This window comes from Kogia breviceps, chromosome 1 (genome assembly GCF_026419965.1).
Source record: "Kogia breviceps isolate mKogBre1 chromosome 1, mKogBre1 haplotype 1, whole genome shotgun sequence".
Classification (NCBI taxonomy): domain Eukaryota; kingdom Metazoa; phylum Chordata; class Mammalia; order Artiodactyla; family Physeteridae; genus Kogia; species Kogia breviceps.
Genome location: NC_081310.1, coordinates 156752404 through 156772702, shown reverse-complemented (window position 1 = coordinate 156772702; position 20299 = coordinate 156752404). Strand labels below are relative to the sequence as shown.

The window sequence follows — 20299 nt, the reverse complement described above, 5'->3', positions numbered from 1 at the left end:
CACAGGCCCTTAGCTTGGAGAGGAAAGCCTCTGTGACAGCTGGGCACCTGTGATGGGGACCTCCACCCCCACCCCCTGCTTCGCCTGGGTCCCCCAGCCCCGACTGTGCTGTGGGGATGATGGCCAAGTGGGGAGCGGCTGGCCCAGCAGGAAACTCCAAACCAGTTCTGGACCGAGGTGGTGGGAAACAAAGGGACAACTTCTCACTGTTTAGCTTCAGAATGGCACGTGTGCGTGTGTCTGGGGAGGGGGAGGCTTCTGGGAGGGCCATGCAAGTCTTCGGGTACTTGCTGTTTGAGAAGTGGCATCTGGCACCTGCTGCTTCCATCTGCCTGGGGCTACGGAGAGTCTCTGTGGCCCTGGGTTTTAGCTGTTCCGACCTCTTGCTTTCTCCCAGCTCTGCTTCCTCCCCCGAGTTCCCAAGCTCTGAATCACTTGGCTGGTTTGTGTCTGCCCACTTGGGGGTCTGGGATATTTCTCGAGCCTGGTTTCAGGACTCCCGAGAGGACACAGGAAGACCTGCCACTGAGGCTGTTTGGTTTGGGGGCTCCTGGGATGTTGAGGTGCCGGGAGACCCCCACCCCAGGCCTTGGTAAGTCCCCATCTAACTCTGATGGAGCGGCCGTAGGGGGTTGGACAACCACTTCCTCTCCAGGTAGCCCAGTGTTGACCACCAGTTCTGGCTGGAGGCTCTTCCTTGGGTTCCCCTAACTCTGCTGTGTATCAGAACTCAGGAGTAGAGCAGGGCTTCGTGGAGGCCCAGAAGGGACCCGGGAGTCACTTCCCTCACTGGAGTGACCCTGAAATGAGGCAGTCTGGGCCTCCTCTACCAGGCAAGGAAGGTGTGCAACAACCAAGGTAAAAGGGGCCGCACTGCAAGGGCTGAAGCCCTCAGGCGTGAGAAAGGAGAAAAATAACGGCTCATATATGGGACTGCAAGCACGACCCGTGCACGCACCCTTGGGGCCTGCTGGGGAGAGAGATGCTCTGGGGCTGCCCCACAGGCTCCTGGAAGTAGGCCAGCGCCTCCCCTACAGCACCATGGGGCAGGCGCAGGAAGTGTCTGCCCAGTGAACGGACGAATCCCACCAGAATCTGCTGGGTCACTCAGCTGCCTGCCCGAGTCCGTGGGTTGGGTGGGGTAGGGGCTCCGCTGGGATGTGATGTCAGGGCTGCCTGACAACCCCAGACTCTAGCCTTCCTCCCCTTAACCCTGCTGAACGCCACTGCTCACCGCCCACCCATCTACCCTGGCTTGAAACACCACAATGCTCTCTGTACAAGGCTCCAAACCCCTAGCCAGGGAGGCAGATGGAGAACGGCCTTGCAAGGCTTTAGGGCCAGGTCAACGATCCTGAGCTCCCAGCCTCCCTAAGTGCCCCTCTCACTGCCCTAACCCAGGAGGTCACGTGGGCCTGAGCTGCTTCTGCTTCCTCCTCCTGCCCTGGGGAAGGCTGAGCTAACAGGTGGCATAGAGGCTTCTGTGGGACCAGCAGCCCCAACTGAGGCACTCTCCAAGAGACGCCCAGGAGCAGTTCCTGGGACTCATGCCCCCTTGGAGGACAGAAATGTCTTGAGTCCAAAGGAAGCTGGAAATCAGTATAGATTTCCAATGGGGAAGTGGTGGGGAGGTTGGCCCGATTGATTTGTAATGCGAGGTACAGATGGATTTATTCTCCATGTGCCCCTCTTGGGCACTTGCTCATACTTAATTGATAAATAGAAACAAACGTCTCCTCTCGTGTCCCTTAATTGCTGGAGGAAGGGCCACAATTATGATAAGAATGCACCTGTTCCGTCCCTGGGGCAGAGGCCAGTTTGGGCTAAGGAGAGCCCTGGGTAGGCAGGAGGGAAAGTTGCTGCTGGGGTCCGTGCATGTGATGGCAGAGGAGGCCCACTTGATGGCCTGTTAAAATCAAAGGCAAGGGGCAGCACTTTTACACCTAAGAAAGCTAACTGAACCTGGCGAGGTGGAGAGGAGACAGCACTGGGCTGGGAGCTGCCGACTGACACGAGTCCAGCTCACTGAGACACTTAAGGAAGTCACTGTTCCACTCTGACCCTCTGTTTCCTCATCTATGATATATCCTAGGGACGTCCCTCTTTGCTCAAAAAGCTGGGTCTCTAATTCTTGTCCGAATTTTTCCCCTTCGTGTCAGAGAAAACAGGAAAGAAAAGATTTTTGGAGAAAAAAAATTAGTGGAAACTGGTAGGCTATTTAACTTTAAAATTGGAGTCCCCTGGTTATGAGCATCTCTCCAAAGTCCCTGTATTGTCTCACTCAGGAGTTTTCTTGCAGAGCCTTGACAATGAAAGGGATCACATTCAGGTAATGCCAATCTAGCTGGTGACCTAACTCTCAGCTCCAAAGGCAACAAGGGCTGGATGAACTGGCACTGCTGGTCAGACTTTCTGAAGGGCTTCTGCAAGGTCACTCTTAAGAATTACGTATACAAAGATGTACGGGCATGAAAAGAAATTGCCCTGATTTTTTATTTAAAGTTCCTTTTAAGTCTGTCTACCCTAAAAAGAAGATAATTCATCTTTACCTCTGCAGGTCTCTTCCCGCCCCTGGATGGGCTGAATCAGGTAGGGCGGCTGGGAACTGATTTCTCCAGACCACCTCGAATTGCCAACCCAAACGGGCCAGTATAAGGCCCACAACTCCAGGCTGAAAACCTCTCCCCGTAAGCAGACCACTTTTCTAATTACATGAACAAATCCTTTCTTAGTTTGAGTTGGGTCTGGGAAGCAGGCAGACATTGCTTAAAAACTCACAAATGTCCTCCTCGCTGCATCCAGGCTCCTGATCTAAGCATTGCTACTGGCCATTTCTCCCCTTAACAGCAGGATTATATTTACCAGCCTTGGCAATTCTCAAAAGCTTCCAGGAAAAATTTGCACGTTGTCAATTAACTTCATTAAGAAGGAAGACCCGGGCTTCCCTGGTGGCGCAGTGGTTGAGAATCCGCCTGCTGATGCAGGGGTCACGGGTTTGTGCCCCGGTCCGGGAAGATCCCACATGCCGCGGAGCGGCTGGGCCCATGAGCCATGGCCGCTGAGGCTGCGCGTCCGGAGCCTGTGCTCCACAACGGGAGAGGCCACGACAGTGAGAGGCCCGCGTACCACAAAAAAAAAAAAAAAAAAAAAGAAAGAAGACCCTTTTCCAAGAAGGGGCTGGAAGGGAGGGGCTGGGGCGTTACCACCTTCTCTAGAATAGTGGAAACCCTGCATTCCCAGCCTGCTGCTCCAGAACTGGCTGCCCGAAGCCCACCGGTAGAGGCAGGTGAAATGTTGGGAGGGGCTGCATGGGGACCTGTTTATAAGCCTCCCACGTTAAAACGGTCCCTCCACCTCCCAGCCCTTCTCTCAGATTGTGATTTGAGTCCAAGTCCAGCCGGGTTCACGGGTGGCCGAGGGAGGGGAGAGAACATGAAAAGGTACAGTACCTGGTTTCCCATTCTGATCGGGGGCCGGGGGCCGCCTGCGTATCGCGGTGACATAAAAGGCTGCAATTACAGGGCATTAGTTCAATGACAGCCTGCACTCAACGGTGACAGACAGACAGAAATGCGCTCCTCTCCACAAAGTCCAGTTTTGTTACAACTAGTCATCTTTTAAACTCTCTTCCTCCCGGTGGCCTCTTCCCTCCGGGCAAAACTTCCTTTGGGTGGAGGAAGTGATAGATGCATACACCCTGCACCTGTTGGCGGAGATCTACTCTGGATGCCTGCCGGGGCAGCAACTGGGACCCGGCACAGGACGCGAAGGACCGGTTACAGCAATGCAGGGCAAAGGAGGAGACCTCTGCTCTTGGTAAGGGCAAGTGAAAGAATCGGAAAGGGACTTGTACAGAAAATTTTCAAGCGTGCAGACAAAGCTGTACACGCGCTCACACGCACTCACAACACCGACAAAGGGGGTGGGGAAGGGGAGCGCGGGTGGGGGGCAGGGGAGGAGGTACACAATGAAAACAGTGAGGGGACAGCGGGCGCCCTAACTCAATGCGGGGGGGCGGGGGGGGTGGGGAATGGGCAAGAAAGCTTTCTCAGCAGCGAGAGTGCACAAAGAAAAGGCCAGGGATGCAGCTTTGGTTACAAACAATGGTTAACCAAACTTAAAAACCAAACCAAAAGTGAGAGAGGAAAAAACAAAAACGCAAAGGCCGCTGACAAGGTCACAGAAATAGTTTCCCTTTTCTTTTGGTTTCATATCCAAGCGGGATGTGATGTCCAAGGAATGAAGACTATCTTTCGGAAAAAAAAGATATATTTTGGGGGGTGGGGGGAATAAATTTCCTTGGTCAAATCTCCTCAAAGGCGATGGCTAGAGCACATTTTGATTTTTGTTTTTCCTCTGCTGGCTCTGTCCTCCTGGTGCCCCGCGCCCCCCGGCGGGCGGGCGAGCCACAGTGCGTTTACCTGACTGTGGGGTCCCATCATGCTGCTGGGATTGTGAGGTGGAGGCTGTGCGTGCGGCGAGGGCTGTGACCCCGGAGGACCCTGTGAGGCCAGACAGTAGAGGCAGGTTATAGATCACAGCACATGGAGAAGCGCAGGAGAAGCTTAAAAGAACAAAAATTAAACCAAAACGAAGGTCGGGCGGCGGGCGGGCGGGCGTGCAGGCGGAGGGCTCTGGTTGGCAGGGAGGTGCAAGCTGCTGCTTGGGTCGCCGGCTCAACGGTGTGAACGGCGGCGGGCAGGAGGGAGAGAAGCTGATAAACACATTCACGGGGGACTTACAGGCACGACAAATAAAATCAAGCTCCTTTGTGGAAGCACACGGGGGCGGGCCGTTGCAGCGGAGTTTGCCATGTTAAATACGTTGATTGAGACGGAATCAGGGCAGAGTGCAGGGACACACAGAAACTGACCCACCCTGCAGGGCACCCACAAGCTGCCCCCCTGGGGCCGCGGAAGGACAGGGAGGCCCTGCCTTCCTGGAGCTCCCGGGCTGGGTGGATGGAGACGGGTTGTGGGCCAGGACCGGGTGACCAGTCTACTGAGGGGAGGGGCCCTGATGAATGAATGGGAACAGACAGGAGGAGCGAGGTGGTGCCAGAGACTGAACACACGGGGGACAAGAGGAGGAGACGGCCACCGGGCGCCCACTCAGCGCACTCATTAACATGCCTTCACTTGCAATTGGTCCCGTGATGTGGGTTTCTCATTCCTATTTCCACCAATGACGAAACTGAGACTCAACGGATGAGGAGATTTGGCCACAGCCACATAACCGGTAGATGGTAGAGAGAGGAGGAGAAGCCCGATAGGTCCAAGGCTGACCCTGACCCCTGCAGCCGGACCTGAGCGGATGTGTGTGGGAGCAGTGGGACGGGGCTCTCCATTCCAGCCACTCCCAACCCAAGCTGACCCCTGAAGCCCTGGGCTATGCTGGCCTCAACTCCCCACAGAAGAGATGAGCAGATGAATTCCCTTAAACCACGGAGTTGGTCAAACCGTGGGCTACAGCCCATTAGTGGATGGTGAAATCAATGCAGTAGGTTGCAGCCATTGTTTTTAAAAACCTGAAACACAATAAAAAGCAGAATAGAGGGCTCCCCTGGTGGCGCAGTAGTTAAGAATCCGCCTGCCGATGCAGGGGACACGGGTTCAAGCCCTGGTCCAGGAAGATCCCACATGCCACAGAGCAACTAAGCCCGCGCTCTAGAGCCCGCAAGCCACAACTACTGAGCCCGCGGGCCACAACTACTGAAGCCCGTGCACCTAGAGCCTGTGCTCCACAACAAGAGAAGCCATCACAACGAGAAGAACCCAGCGCACCACAACAAAGAGTAGCCCCCGCTCGCTGCAACTAGAGAAAGCCCGCGCGCAGCAACTAAGACCCAACGCAGCCAAAAATAAATAAATAAATAAATAAATTCAAAAAAAAAGAATAGAAAATATTGGACAGCCTTGTGTGTTTTAAGGCAGATACTTTTCAGTAATCTCTGTTTATAAATATACATGTGTGTTTGTGTGTGTGTGTGTGTACTGGGTCACTGTGTCAAATATATTTTCTACTGCAGGTCACAGTCAAAAAGCATGAAAATCCAGTCGGGGAAGTGCCCTGCTGCCCACTCGGGACGTTGGGAGTGGGAGGCCGGTCCTGCTGATGAGGGCACACCCTAATTCACTCTTTGCACTGGGGGCTGTGCTGCTACCCTTGGAAATTGAGAAAAATTCAAAACACGCGTGGGGGATGAGTGTGGTTTCATTACAAAAGCGAGGGAGAAGGGCTCTTTGAGAGACCCAGGCAGGGTTTTCTTCCTCAGCCTCCTCCCTTGAAGCCAGGCTGCCCAGCCTGCTGCTGGCTCAGGAAGCAAAGCCCAGAGCTTGGAGCAGGCGGAGGGGTGGGCTCGGGCAGGCATGGAGACAGAGTGAGGTGTGCAGAGAGAGGCGAGGGGGCCACGCCCAGGACAGGCCTGGAGCTTCTCGGCCAAGTGAGGGGTTCCTCACTTCCCAAAAGCTCCGTGGAGCAGATGTTCCCCTACCTGCCACGCTACTAATTTCAACAAGTGTGTGTCTTTCTAGCGGCTGCCAGCAACGGCATGGTTTGTTACCATGAGCAATTTTCTTAATTAACAGACATTAATTAGCCATTTAGCAATTTTGCAAGCATTTGTTTAGCGGCTTTCCTAAACATGAATACCACTGTGATAATGGCACTGATTAGAGGGTCCCCTAATTAACAGTACAGGGAAGGAAAATTGAAATCACATAAATTAAAAAGGGAGGGGAAGTTAATGAAGGCGGGACATATTTGCACCTGCAAGTCTTTTGTACCGTGAAACTTGGGTGCAATGTAAACAAAATAAGATAATTTGAAGCCAACCCCCCAAAAAAGGAAAATGAAAAGAACGGAGGAGGAGGGTTCAAGGGTGAGGTCCAGTCTCCAAGAGGGGGCAAAGGCCTTCTGTTGGGTCCTCAGTTCTTGGCAGGAAAGAGTGCCTCCTCCCTCCCAATCCTTCGCCGCCCTTCCTGGTTAACACTGTGATCCTCAGGGCCAGCGGTGTGGCTCGGGCAGGTCCCTCACACCTGTGCACCCCGGCAGCCAGGGGAGGTCAGGAGCAGCTGACTCGCTGAGTGATCAGAGAAAAAGTAAGTAAAGCCCCTCAGACAGCCACAGACAAGGGCCTCAGTCAAAGCAGTCCTTGCTAAGCGCCAGCACTCAAACCCGAGTCTTGTCGTTCCAAGCTGCCCCTTGGCCCTGCATTCCGGCTGCCTGGGCCCCCGGAGGTCCAGAGGGCAGGGCTGGCATGTGTGCTTCACCTCTGTGCCTCCCCCAGAAGCTCTCTGCAGGACCCTGATGCCTGGGCCCTAATGAGTGGACAGGGAACAACTTGGCCTCCATGCTGCTGCTTCAAGACAAACGACAAGGAGTAGTAGTGAGGGAGTGTGGCTGGTCAGTGAGGCCCTAGCCCAGCAACTTCCCGGTCCTGGGGGGAGCCGTGGGGAGCAGGCTGGTAAGATCTGAGAAGCGGCAGTGGTTCTGAAGTCTCTCCTCTGACTTGGAGCTGGGGTTTGGAGTGCCGAGGACACGGGAACCCTAGCCCAGGCCAGCCAGTCACCCAGACAGAAAAGCCCACCACAGTCTGGACACAGGCGAAGATACAGCTCAGCAATCACCTTCCCAGGGCATGAAGCTCCTCTCCCAGGCCCGGTCAGGCTGCCCAGGCTCTGCTTATGTACCTCCCAGCATGGCCCCAAGCACTACTGGGAACGTCACAGCCAGAAAGCTTTTATTCCACGGAGCCAGAAGCCCACCTTTGCCAATGGGTCACCCACATCCTCCCAAATCTCCATGCTCTGTATCTCTGCTACCTCCACTCAGCCTGACAGTTCTCCGTCACTATATCTGTGACCGGGTTCTGTCCCTGAGACTGGATGCAACAGCGCAGGGAGGGCCCTGCACACTTGGCTTATTCTCAGGAGCTGAGAACAGGGCTCCACAGTGGAAAAATGTTTGCTCGTGTAAAGATGATGACAGACAAGTGTTGCCCATCCCCATGAGGAGGTATGGCATCTGCTGCCCTGTGCTTTATTAAACCACAAATATGTGTTCTTCTCTTTCTAGTCTGCATTCTCAACAAGAGACTGACAGGTAGGTTTAGAGAAAACAGACCTTTAGTCTTTTTAACTTGTTACCCACTCGAGCAAAAGGCTATGTAGGAGGCAGACAGAAAGAACTTGTTTTAAGATTCTGACCTTCGTTGGGATGTTGGCTTTTCTCCTTCCCCAGATGCTGCACAGAACTGGCAGGCAGGTGGAGAGGATGGAAGTGGAAGGTGAGACAGGGTGGGAGTCTTAAAGCTGATAATACTGAGTGTTCTCACACAGAACACCTCTCCCCCCGCCTCACCCCGCCAGTGGGGCCTTCCTGGCTTCTACTTGCTGAAAGCTTTAGAAGAATCCAAAATAGGTGCATCTGGAAGCCTGCTTGGCCAGGATGACCCTCTGCATCCAGCTCCATTTAGATCATCTCCCTCACAGACCTTGGAGGCTTTCCATCCTAGGTGCTGCCCAAATCAACCCTCCTGACATGCCAGAGAGATGGATACGGGCAGACATCTGAGGTGAGCAGAAAATAGGGCTGGACCAGGCTGGGGGTCCCACCAGAAGCTTGGGGAGAACCACACCTTCCCAGCAGTCATCTGTTTATTGGCGGCCCTGGAAGATCATCACTGCTTCCAATGCTCTTCATTCATGGGGGAGAAGAGAGGCGCAAGACAGAGGTGTGATTTGTCCAAGGCCACAGAGATGAAGCTGGTGGCTGAGCCACATCACCTGACTCCAGCCCAGGGCTCGCTCTCTTCATGGTATCATGTCCCCATCCATGCAAAGAAATAGGGTTTGGAAAGAACTGGGTTCAAATCCTGACTCTGCCACTGACTGCACTTCTCTCATAAGTCAAATGGGAACAATTACAGTAATAATAATTAAGCCACACCTGCCACATGGTACAGATGGCCTTCACTTGCATCAGCTCATGTCATCTCAACTCCTCAATGGAAGGGCTCTTAATTGCTCCATTTTATAGCCACAGAACTGAGGCTCAGCAAGGCGAAGGCACTTGCCTTGGATTACAAAGCTATTAAGTGGTGGGTCCAGGCTGATTATAGAGTCCTGGGCCGCCTAGCTGGTCCACCATTCTACAAGCCCGTGAGCAGTGCTCCTAGAGGCTGAAGGACTTGTGGGTGCATCCAGCCACTTACCCACATACATATCCTGGGTGCTGACCTCCCATGTGTCTGGCCAGCCCATGCTGGGGTGAGGGAGGGTCACAGAAGTGCATTGGACTCGTCTTGGCCCTGAAAGCTCCCAGGCTAGCTGGGGAGAAGGATGAGGACAGAGTGACAAACAGGCTGGAGTGTTGGTTTAAACCGCCAAGGGTCCCAAGAGAAGGCGACAGGTAAACCAAAGCCCAGGGAGGCCACAGAATGGAGGCCAACAGGGAGCTGGGACGAGAACTGGGGGCCCCTGGCGGGTCAGAACTCTTTCCATCGTACAGTACTGCCTCCATGGGGTGACGGCAAGGAGACCTGTGCCGAGGGGACAACCCAACTCGGGAAATCCCTGCCACTGAATCTGGGAAAAGGAAGGTGACTTGCCCACTTCCTGTCTGGGCCTCGTTCTGCCCCAGACCCTGTTAATGGACTTGCCATTCCCCTCAGACGTTACGGAAATACGTTAACTCCCACACTTCCTATTCTTTTTCCTGCCACTTCGGCACTGGGTGGCAGCCTCCGAGAGCCACTTAGGCAGAGCCCGGGGAGGCTCTGCTATGGACCATTCCACTAAAACCCTAGATGCTGACAGTTGAGTGAAAGTGCCTTTGCCATCATCGACGTGGTGGGGAGCAGAGTACAACAGATCCAAGGTCTCTGCAGAAAAGCACCTCAGAACCGTCAGCAGGACCCACCTATGCACTCCCCCCTCCGAAGCTATCCTTGAGAGATGCAGTTGTGCACGATGGGGAAAGCTTCCTGGCATCCATCCCAGCTCCTCCAGGACATGCTGTGAGTCCGGTTTCCTCATAAGGAAAATGGGATATTCTACAGGTATTGCAGGGAGGTGGTACTGCTGACAGTGCTAGGCATAGGTCCCCAAGCTTCCACAGTCCCCACGCCTGATGCTCCAGAGCCACTCACAGCCCATTTACAGGGAAAGCGAGAGCTAGACTTACTCTGCGGGATCGCCCTCCTCAGCCTGTTGAAAGCCCACACATCCTCCTTTGTGAAGCCTGGCCTATTCTACCCAGCCAGGTGCACTCCAAACATGGGGCAACCTCTTTGGACATCCTGCCTTATTTGTGGATGCCACGTGGGCTCCTCCAGGGCAGTGACACAGTCCCCACGTGGACATCCAGGGCAGGGCCTGAGCAGAGCAGTGAGGCGTGGCCAGCAGGCGGACCCCTCAGCCACGGTCAGCCAGCCCCTGGGTGGGCAAATCTCACACTTTTGGGTTCAAGGAACCAGAAGGAAATGTTAGTAACAACAGGAATGACCACGATGGTCCTCTGAGCTAAAGACTCTTGGGAGTGAGGGAGGAGGACAGTGCCATAAAATTAAAAACCAAATGCAAAAGAAAATCTGTATTAATATTTTTTTTAAGGAGAAAGGTAATAAAAGCTATGTGCTAAGTTTAGTATTTCCAAAACTCACGGCTCCTTCACCAAATGCCATCCCATACTCCCCAAAGCTGCTTTCAACCTGCCTGGACATCATGGACTCTCAGAGAAACAGAAATGAGACTGAGTCCCAGGTTTCCTGGGTGCAGAGTTAGGCCAGTGGGGAGAATTCTGCTGTTAGAGCCCAAGGCACTGGGGCTGGAGTCCTGCCTGACAGCCCCGGGCATGGGGCTGCTCCTCTGTAAGGAGCGAGGAATCCAGGTGACACTCTCCTTGCACAAAAGCTGTGAGAGTGCTCTGGGAACAGCTGAACACCCCGTCATTATCATCAAGGCCAAATCTGCCCTTAGTCAGGAAGGCCTTTGGGGAACCGGGACTTGAAGTGTTAGGCTGTTAAGAAACAAAACGCTCCACATATCCCCGTTCCCCACATCCCCCGACTCCTGGGGATATTGGCCAGTGGTCTGGTAAGAATGCAGGGGTGGGTTTCATCAACTGGCAGCAGGAAACGGATGACCCGCATTACTGGTGGCCTGTGCAATCCGCCCGTTGGGCGTGTTAACTGTAACTGAGTGAATATAAAATTACATTAATTATACACATGGCAACAGGCATGTAAGAGACAATCCAATTTGCTCCTTGGACACGAATGCTGACAGGAAATGCCACAAGCCCATTCTGGGGAGAGGGCCAAGGTGTGCCCGTGTGCCACCGACATCCCAAATCTGTCAACACGGTGTGCCTCTACCCATAGCCTCCCTGTGGCAGAAGGCTGACCACCTGGCGGGGTGAAGGAGCTGCTGACATGTAGCTCATCTCAGAAAAAGTTATTTCTTCATTTCGATCCATGGGAACGAACTTGGCAGTGACTCGGACAGTTGCCTTCCTATCCTGCTTCTATCTGTCCCCTCTGGGGAAGAGGCATCTTTATGTGTGTACGTGGGCAGTAGAGACTGGAGAGAGAGCTGAAGTTACCAACTCAAGGCTAGAGGGGGCTGAGCTGGGCCACACCCAACCGTGGAGCAATGGCCAGGCTGCAGCACAGCCCTGAGAGCTCATAGTCAGGGGGCTGCCAGCCTCCGGGAGATGAGCCCACAGCAATCACGGCCCTCCGTGAGCACCAGGTAAGGGGAGTAGGTCTGGCAAGTGGTGGTGGCCCATCTTCCTGGGATGCTGGGGAAGTTGCCAGCAAGAGGAGCAGGACAGTATACGACGTGTCTCCCTTGGAGTCACCTCTGCATAACCTCCGGAATCCTCACAGCCACCGGGGTCCACTCTGTGCAAGGATCAGTGAAAGACTCATTGATTTCCGGCTGAGCAAAGGCCCCGGCTGACCTCCCCTCCTCTCCGTGCCTCTCTGAGGAGCCAGGACAGTGCTGGGCAGGTGGCGAGGGCGAGAGGTCTGTGCGCTTGTGAATCTGGCTTCCCAGGACGGGCCGCCAGGATACCCCGCAGGAGGCACTCAGATCATGTTCTACTCAAGAGGTCCCATGGAGACAGAGACGCAGAATCAGCAGGCGACGGTTTTCAAAACAAAGGGAGGAAACATGGCAAATGAAAGTACAGGCGGCGTCCAAGACCTAACCAGAGTTCCCCCCAATGCTGCTCCCTGACTCTGCCCCAGCCCCGCGCACAGACGGGAAAGCCAAGCCCCAGGGACATGGGTTCACTGGTCCCAAGTCCTGGCTTGGCGCCCTGCACCACACCCAGAGTGGAGGCTGTGGTCAGCAGCCGCACGAGGTCCCCAAGAGCATGGCCACCACTGTGGCTGAGCTACCGGAAAAGTTGGCAACCTATGGCTCGGGGCCAAATCTGGCCTATCAACTGCTTTTGTAAATAAAGTTTTATTGGAACACAGCTACGCTCATTTGTGTACCATCTGAGACTGCTTTCATGCTGTATCAGTACAGTTGAGCAGTTGTGACAGAGATCAGGTGGCCCACAAAGCCTGAAATATTTACTATCCAGCCCTTCACAGAAAAAGTTTGCTGACCCTTGAGCTTAGTAATGGTTTTCAAGAGTGAAGAAGGAAAAAATTGGAGTCTTTTTAAATTCTCAAGGAAAAGCAAAACAGTGCTAGATCTACTTTCTGATTTTAACCTCACATCTCTTTAATATGATAAATGAAGCAAAAATTAACCCCATTTTACAAAGGAGAACACTGAAGTCCAGCGACATTACAGCATTATTTACCAGAGCCAGGATCTATCCCACTGACGACAAGAGAATGAGTGCCCGGATCCGGGGTCAGCAAACCTGAGTTCTGGTTCCCCCACCAACATGCCATGTGACCAATCTCTGAGCCCCGGTTTTCTGGGCCACTGGTCTTAAACAAGATGATCTTTCATTACTATAACACAATAACCAGCATTCATGACCAGTTGTTTGGTCCCCGAGCATCTCCTTGCTAACCATCTTCCCTGCTTTCATTCTTGCCACAATGCTGGGGAACACACTCTTCCCTAGCTCGCCAGCACAAAACATTCTGGGGACTTGATTCCAACCCTCAATTCTTTCAGCAGGTTCGTGCTGTTTGACCCTCGCCTATGCAGTGAATTCAGAAGAATTCTCTAGGGTTACCTCAGGAAAGGGCTCTATCTACCTTGAAAGGCTGTGCTTGGGGTGGGGGAGGGGCAAGGAGAGGCGACTCTGCTTCCAGCCGCTGCTGCTAAACCCTTGAGGCTTCCCTGCTGAAGATTCTTTGTATGTGCCTGTGTCCACAGAACTCAGCACTCTTTCCAGGGACACAAGAAAAAGCATTAATACACAGAACTTAAGGGCAGAACCCACGTCCACCTGGCAGTGCACCCAGCCACTGGGTCCCAGCACCCTGGGCTGAGTGTGCCCTAAGCGCTGGAGACACAAAAACAAGCAGTACTCTGGCCTTCCCTGAAAGAGTCCCAGGCAGTGTGGAGAGAGCAAGGTGTAACTGTGACTGCAGCAGCATTCCAACAGAGGCAGGCACCAGGTGTGTGATTACAGAACCATCACATTGCATAGGCAGGGCGTGGAAGGATGAACAGGCATCCTCTGGCCAGAGCAGAAATGAAAGGGCCTTCTGGGCTGAGATGGGCATCTGTCTAGCAGAGGCAAGAGTGGGCGTGGTGCCGGGGGCGCCTCATGCACAAGATGGTGACCCTGGGGCTGGGACCTTCAGGCTGAGGAGTGGGGTCATTTAGCTTTGGGAGCTCGTGCAAGGGAGTGGTGATCAGACCTATGTCTTGGGAAGCACACATCCCCATTCTATTCCTTTCCAAAGATGTTTCTGTGCCCTTCCTCGAGTTACAAATAAAGAGCTGTGGACACTGGAAAACAGTGAGTTCACAACTGGGGTGCTAATTCCCATCTCTTGCTAACTACACATGGAGTGTGTACCTGCTCCGCCACTAAGCCACGCTACAGCCCTGAACAGCCAACCCTCCTTAATGTTGGCGAGGGTTTCCGAGACCCAGACCCAGCCGTGTGGGTTTCTGGCCGACATCCGGATAGCACACTCTCTCCTCCCAGACGTCTACTGGTTGCAGTAGAGACCGACTCTGTGGGTAAGTGGGAGAGGCAGAGACACACCCAGGATCCAGAACCATGCCAATCCCGCAGAACACAGGGAGGACACGCCTACCTTGCCAAGAGAACCAAATCTCCCCCCAACCCCCCAACAAAAGCCTGCCTTTTGCTCTGAAAGTGGACAGGGCTGCAAAGATGCATCCTGCTCCTGCCCGCCAGCCTCCACGCCACCTCTCACCAACATTCAGGATCCACTGTTAATCACGGCAGCACAGTGAAGGCGAGGTGCATGTTAAAAAGGCACGGCCTCGTCCGCCCAGAGAATTCTTGCTCTACTTTAAGCTCTCCGGGCACACACGTGCACACAGCCTTCCTGCCCTACCCCCTTATACCCAGAAAGACAATCCAAAAAGTAAAGATTCGTCATACCAACTAAGACAGGGAGACCAAGGCTGTGGAAGCTATAAATCCAGATGCCGGAATTCAACCCCGACTGTCCACGGGGCAGAAGAGGGCTGAGAAGGAAACAGGAAAGTTGGCCAAGGTTTCCCCTTTACTTTTGTGGCTTCCAGGATGACTGGGTGGTTTCCCATGCCTCTTCTCCCCTGAGAAGCTTGGGGAATGGCCCAAGATCTTGTCTTCCTTCCTCGGCTAAGGAGAAGCAACAGGATGGGGCGAGGGAAAGAACCAGGACACTGGGGAGAGACGGGCTGAGGAAACCCGCCCACTGTCACCCAGGCAGTGGGCTATGAAACCTGGAGCACCTCAGTGGCAACATGAGGGGCAGCCACGTGGAAGAGCTCCGGATTCATGGGCCAGGGGCACGTCTGCAGTCCCCTCCCAAACTCCCTAACCTTGCCCGTGAAACAGGCCACCCCACCTCCCCACAGAGAGCCACGGATACCGAGCGTCCAGTACTTCGTCCAGTGCTGGGGACCAGCCCTCACCACAGGGCAGCTGCCGATACACAGAGCTGTGCTCAGATCCTCCCCGCCCCAAGGAATCCTTGAGGACGCCCCTCTTTCCCTGACTAAAACCTTCCTATTACCCCACTCCCAGGGAGCTGCTCCCTTGCCCACTAACATGTAACCCGTCCGAATCTGAGCTAGTCTCAGGCTGGACTCACGGCCCTCAGCAACCCCACCTGATGTGGGGTGCTCTTCAGCCAACTCCACAAAAGCCATCTGGCCCTTGAAGTGCCCCCAAAGCCCTTGATGCCCCCAGGGGACAGGGCCTGGGTTTCTTCTGTTTACCACTGCACCTCCCATGTCTACTCCTTCTAACGTTACATTTTTCTGATGGGTAGACTGCGGCCCAGAAAGGTAAAGGCACTGCCCCAAAACAGACTGCAAGTCTCCAAACTCTTAGACCCTTTCCATAACTCCAGAACAAGTCTCTCGGAGTCAGATATTATAATTAATCTGAAGAAGGGGCACTTAATCAGATTCACATTTTGGGTGTACATTTTTTTACCTTGAGGCAAGGATGGGACAAGACTTTGTCAAAGTCTTCTTGAATAAAAATGACTCGAGACTGAAGAGGCTTCAAGAAGGGGAGGGGAGAATTCTGCAATCTGCAAGAGGCCCTGCAGACGTGCTGGGCAGGGCAGGGCTGGGTCTGAGAGCAAAAGCTCTGGCCCTTGTCCCAGGGATTGAACGAGGTAACAGGGGCTAGATCACAAAGAGGTCTGGATGTCTTAAAAAGAGCCTGGACTTTATTCTTATAACAAAGGGATACCACTGACAAAAAGAAGATCACTTGACGGAGGGTATGAGCCACTCCATTGACCTGCAGTGAGCTCAGGCTGGAGTCTGCCACGTGGACCAGGAACACCTGGAGCCAGGGACTGCCTTGCCTCCCAGCCCTGGGAGCCCAGCAGGGCCAGGCGGAGAGCCGTCCCTCCTGGATGTTTGCGGAAGGAATGGATGCCCAGAAACCAGCCCCTGGGAAGGAGCCCTTGTGCAGACACCTGATCTGCCTTTCATTCTGAACACATTCCCAAACTCAGAGCTGGTGAAGCAGGTAGAGCTGTTCCTGTTTCACAGGTGGGGAAACTGAAACTCCAGTGATACCCAGGTGAGTCACTAGTGACAGAACTCAGGAGTACAGTCAGCCCTCCGTATCCACGGAGGCAGATCCCGATGACAGGAAGACAGACTGCACATGGCCATTTGATGTAAGGGACTTCAGCGCCCACAGACTTTGGTATCGGTGATGGGTACTGGAACCAATCTCCTCGTGGATACTGAGGGACAACGGTAGAAGCAAAGACCCAGCCCCCTGGTGGAAGAGCTGACAGTAACTCACAATAGCAAGCTCACCCTGATGAGCTTGGCAGGAACAGAGTCAGAGGCTTTTTGGACATACAACCTGCTTTCCTGCTTCCACCTTACCTGTCAGCTCCTGTCGGTGGACCAGGGACAAGGAGTCAAGGTGGCAGGGCCCAAGGGGACAGCCACGTGGGCAGGGTTAAGTAAGGTGACATGTTAGAGGACCAAATAAGACCCGGTGCTTAGCAGGTGCCAAAAACGTCAGTCTAACCGAAGGGTTAAGCACTAAAAAGCCAATCAATCTCGAGAATACCCTGAACCTCTCCCACACTTCACTGCCACCAAGGCTATACTGAGCCCGAGATTCCTAATGCAAAAAGGAGAAAACTCACAGCGACCCTTGCTCTTGATTGAGCTGAAGACCTACCTCCATCCTGGCCTCTAGCTCGCAGAAAAGAACAGCCAGACACCCCTGCTTGTGTCCACAACACAGGACCCAGAGTGTTTACCCGCGCCAGGCAAGGCTTCACAGGCATCATTCTGTGGTGTCCTCATATCTGCCCCAGGAGGTAGGGGCTATCTTCACCCCAAACTGTCAGGTGAAGTAGCTGAGGTCCAGAGAGTTTAATGGACTTTCCCAAGGCAACCAATGTGAGGTCCAGAGAGTTTAATGGACTTACCCAAGGCAACCAATGTGCCAACCCAGGTTGCATGACCCCAGGGCTGTCAGGAAGCACGTTTAGAGAGGGTGAGGGAGGGATGGGACACACAGGGGGCAGATGAACTAACAGGCACGTGGGAGCTCCAGGGGCCCAGCTGCTGGGCTTCTGACCACTGCTCAACACTGGGTCACACTTCTACGGCAGTAATAAACCATCACTGAACACGAGTATACGTGTATACGTATAGTCAATTCTCACCAGCTCTCTGAAAAGGAAGCACTGCAATGTGCCGAATGACTGCTTCCCAGCACAGCCGAGGAGATCAGTGCCTAGAGAGCTTGGATAACCCGCCCAGAACACGTCACTAGGAGTGGTAGTGGGCTGTTTTGCTCCAAAGTCCCTGCTCACAGCCACTGAGCATTGACGACCCTCTTTGGCCAGGCCTCCACTGCAGACACAGCTGAAGTGGTGTCCCCAGGGTCAGGGAGCCCCCTGGAGAGCCCAGCACGGAACTGACGCTTCATGAAAGCCATGGCCCCACCCGTGCTCATAAAAAGTCTAATCCCACCCTTTTGGTCTTAGCAAGAGATGGGGCTTCCTGGAACCCAGGGGTGGGCCTAGGCCAGGGGCTTCATTGATTCCAAGGCCTTCGTTTAAGGGAAGGAGCTTGTCAGGGAAAGGTCAGCTGGGGAGTTAATCTAGGCAGAAACAGGACACGAACCCAAAATCCACCCTATGGGTCTCCTGCTGTGTCCCCAGCTCATAGAAGAGCACCTCAGCAAGATGAGAGAAAGTCCTCTGGCCACCCAGTCTGGGCCCAAGGCCCTGGGCCCAGCCCAGACTCCTCAAAGGGCACTTTCCTTTCAGGGCAGCACGAGCTTATTCAGGGGGTCTATCTCAATCCACGTAATGCCAAGGTGTGTTAATTCCAGGATTCCGCTGGAATTCCCTTCCTCAGGCACCTCTTCTGCTACAGGGCTGAGAAATTTGATCTTTTTTTTTTTAAAAGGAAAAATACCCTCCGCATAATTTGTAGAGAAGGGAGCAGGAGCCGAGGAGGGTCTACCCCACCCCCTGACCCTCACCCACGAGAGGTGGGGAAATAATCCTCTGGGGGAACGGAGGCACCCATGGCAGAACAGCTCTCCAGCACAGGGGGAGAAATTCAATTCTAAGAGAAACCCAGGTCCAAAGGGGAGGATAAACCAGCCCAAGCTCTTAACAAACCAGAGGTGAAGGCGCTGCTGACACCAATCCTCGGGCATCAGATCCATAAAAGTCAGAGATTCGGGAGTCAGTTTAGAGATCAAGAGAAGAGGCCCAGAGTGGGGGGTTGTGGCCCCTGGGGTCTCCCGGGGGGGAGAGGAGCAGCGGCTGAGCACGGCCCCCGGGGCCTCCAACGTCTGAGGGTCCCTCCGGAGCCACTCCCCTGCCTCTCCCTGGAGAGGAATTGGAGCCAGGACGGGTCTGGGGCAGCAGGGGCAGGCGGCGGGGCAGGCGGCAGGGCCGGCTGCAGCCCACGCGTTCCTGGGTGTGGGGCTGGCTCCACGACAGGGGGCGGTCGAAGCCTGAGGAGCCGCTGGGTGCTTTGTTACTGAGCAAACCTCCCAGGCACTGACTGCTGATGCATAGCTAACAGGGTGGCAGACACTGATTTATGTTCAACTTTCCATTTCATCAGCGAGAGTAGAGTTCACATTTTGGGGAGGGGGAGGCAGCCTGCGTGTGCAGGCGCAAACATGCCCACGCGTGCACTCAGAAACAAGCACCGGTCACGGCGGCAACTTTTTTTCCCCCTTTTTAGGAGGGAGGACGAGGGGGCGAGGCAGCCTGGCACGTCAGGAGTAACCTTTTGTCCACGGTTGCTAGGAGCCCCAGCCGGTCATCTGCCGCTGGGCAGACGTTAGGCACCAGGCTGGTTGCCGGGCGGGGCGGGAGCACAGACTGACCTTTGTGGAGGTAGTGTTGGCAAGAAAGAAAGTCTTTTTTCCCCCCTCTCTCCTGCCCTGGCCTTTCTGCACAGGCCGGGTGAACGTGGGGCAAGGTCTGAGTGTGGGTCCACAGCAGGGAAGGGAGGAACGGCCCAGTGCACAACACTTCAGAGTGGCAGGGGTTCATAAAGGCCTCTTGGGCACCCCTCACTAGAGTGATGAGCAAACTAAGGTCCAGACAGGGGAGGGTGGCCCCCCAAGGACACACAGCAGTTTGGCAGCAGCGGGGCTGGACTCAAAGCAGGCATCCAACTCCCAGGGTAGGGGTCTTCAGGGTTAAAGGCTGCTCCTGGCTTCATCTCAGTAAGGGGAGGGGCGTTGCGGGGTTGGGGGGGTCCGCTGCTGTGGGCAGCGAGTCAGCTTGGAAGAGGCGGGGGCTCCGGGTGGGAACAACAAGCGCTCCTAGCTCCTACCTCCAGCCTAGCTCCTACCTCCAGCCGTGGCCCAGGGCCCAGCGTTTGCGGCGCCCCGCCTCCGCTCTAATCCTTCTCAGCAGGGGTGACCCTGCCTTCTGTCAGTCTGGAGGCAGACAGCAGGGCGAGGGGCGGGGAGGAGGGGGTGCTTCTGTCCCCCAGAGGACCTGTCGTGCTCACCCGGGACACAGCTCCTCTGTCCTCTCCCACAGACCGATGCACCTATCGACCCCCTCCGCCCACAGGGAAGCAGACAGGGCAAGGGGCTGGGGTTGGAGAGCTGGCCCAGAAAGGGGAGGAATCTGTTCCCCAGCAGACAGGGAGTTCATCAAGAAGCTCCAAACCCCACCACCCCACCCAGGCTTCTCTTCCCTGAGCAGCACTCTGGCCAACTTGAGCCTCGCTTTCCTCATCCAGACCGTGGGAATGCTAGCAGCTCTCAGGTCTACCTAACAGGCAAATGAGATCACAGAGGGGGCACCTTCGCTGATCTGGAGGGTGTTCCACCAGCAACTATGAGAGGGCTTCGGCCAGTTCCACTTTAGGACCTGGGAGCATGGCTGGGGAGGCCAGGAAGGGCTAGCCTGGGCAGCCACGGGACCACATACGAGGTCTTGTCCCCTGCAGAGGGAAGGCTCCAACAGGGTAGGAGGTACCAGAGACTCGGCAAGAGGCTGACTCTCAGCCCCACACCTGCCTCCTGCTCTTCCCTACCCCGCGCCTCAGTCCAAAGCAGGCCTCCTCCTGGCCCTGCTCCCCTCACCCCCCGCCCCAGCTAAAACATCCAGCGAGGGGTCTCCCGTCAGGGGCAGGGGGTACCAGCCACCGCA

The 20299-nt window shown here is 54.8% G+C and overlaps 1 protein-coding gene across 6 annotated transcripts in view; it reads right to left on the bottom strand.

Annotated features, from left to right (window-relative positions):
- SSBP3 (single stranded DNA binding protein 3) overlaps positions 1–20299 on the bottom strand; it is a 165948-nt gene that overhangs the window by 23831 nt on the left and 121818 nt on the right. For 3 of the 6 annotated variants that reach the window (XM_059063230.2, XM_059063221.2, XM_059063261.2), the window contains 2 exons: positions 4422–4502; positions 3450–3509 (listed from right to left, as the gene is read on the bottom strand). In XM_059063230.2, coding sequence (XP_058919213.1) covers positions 3450–3509; positions 4422–4502 — 141 coding nt within the window. The remainder of the gene's footprint in view (positions 1–3449; positions 3510–4421; positions 4503–20299) is intronic. The other 3 variants (XM_059063246.2, XM_059063238.2, XM_067007234.1) reach the window with 1 other exon arrangement.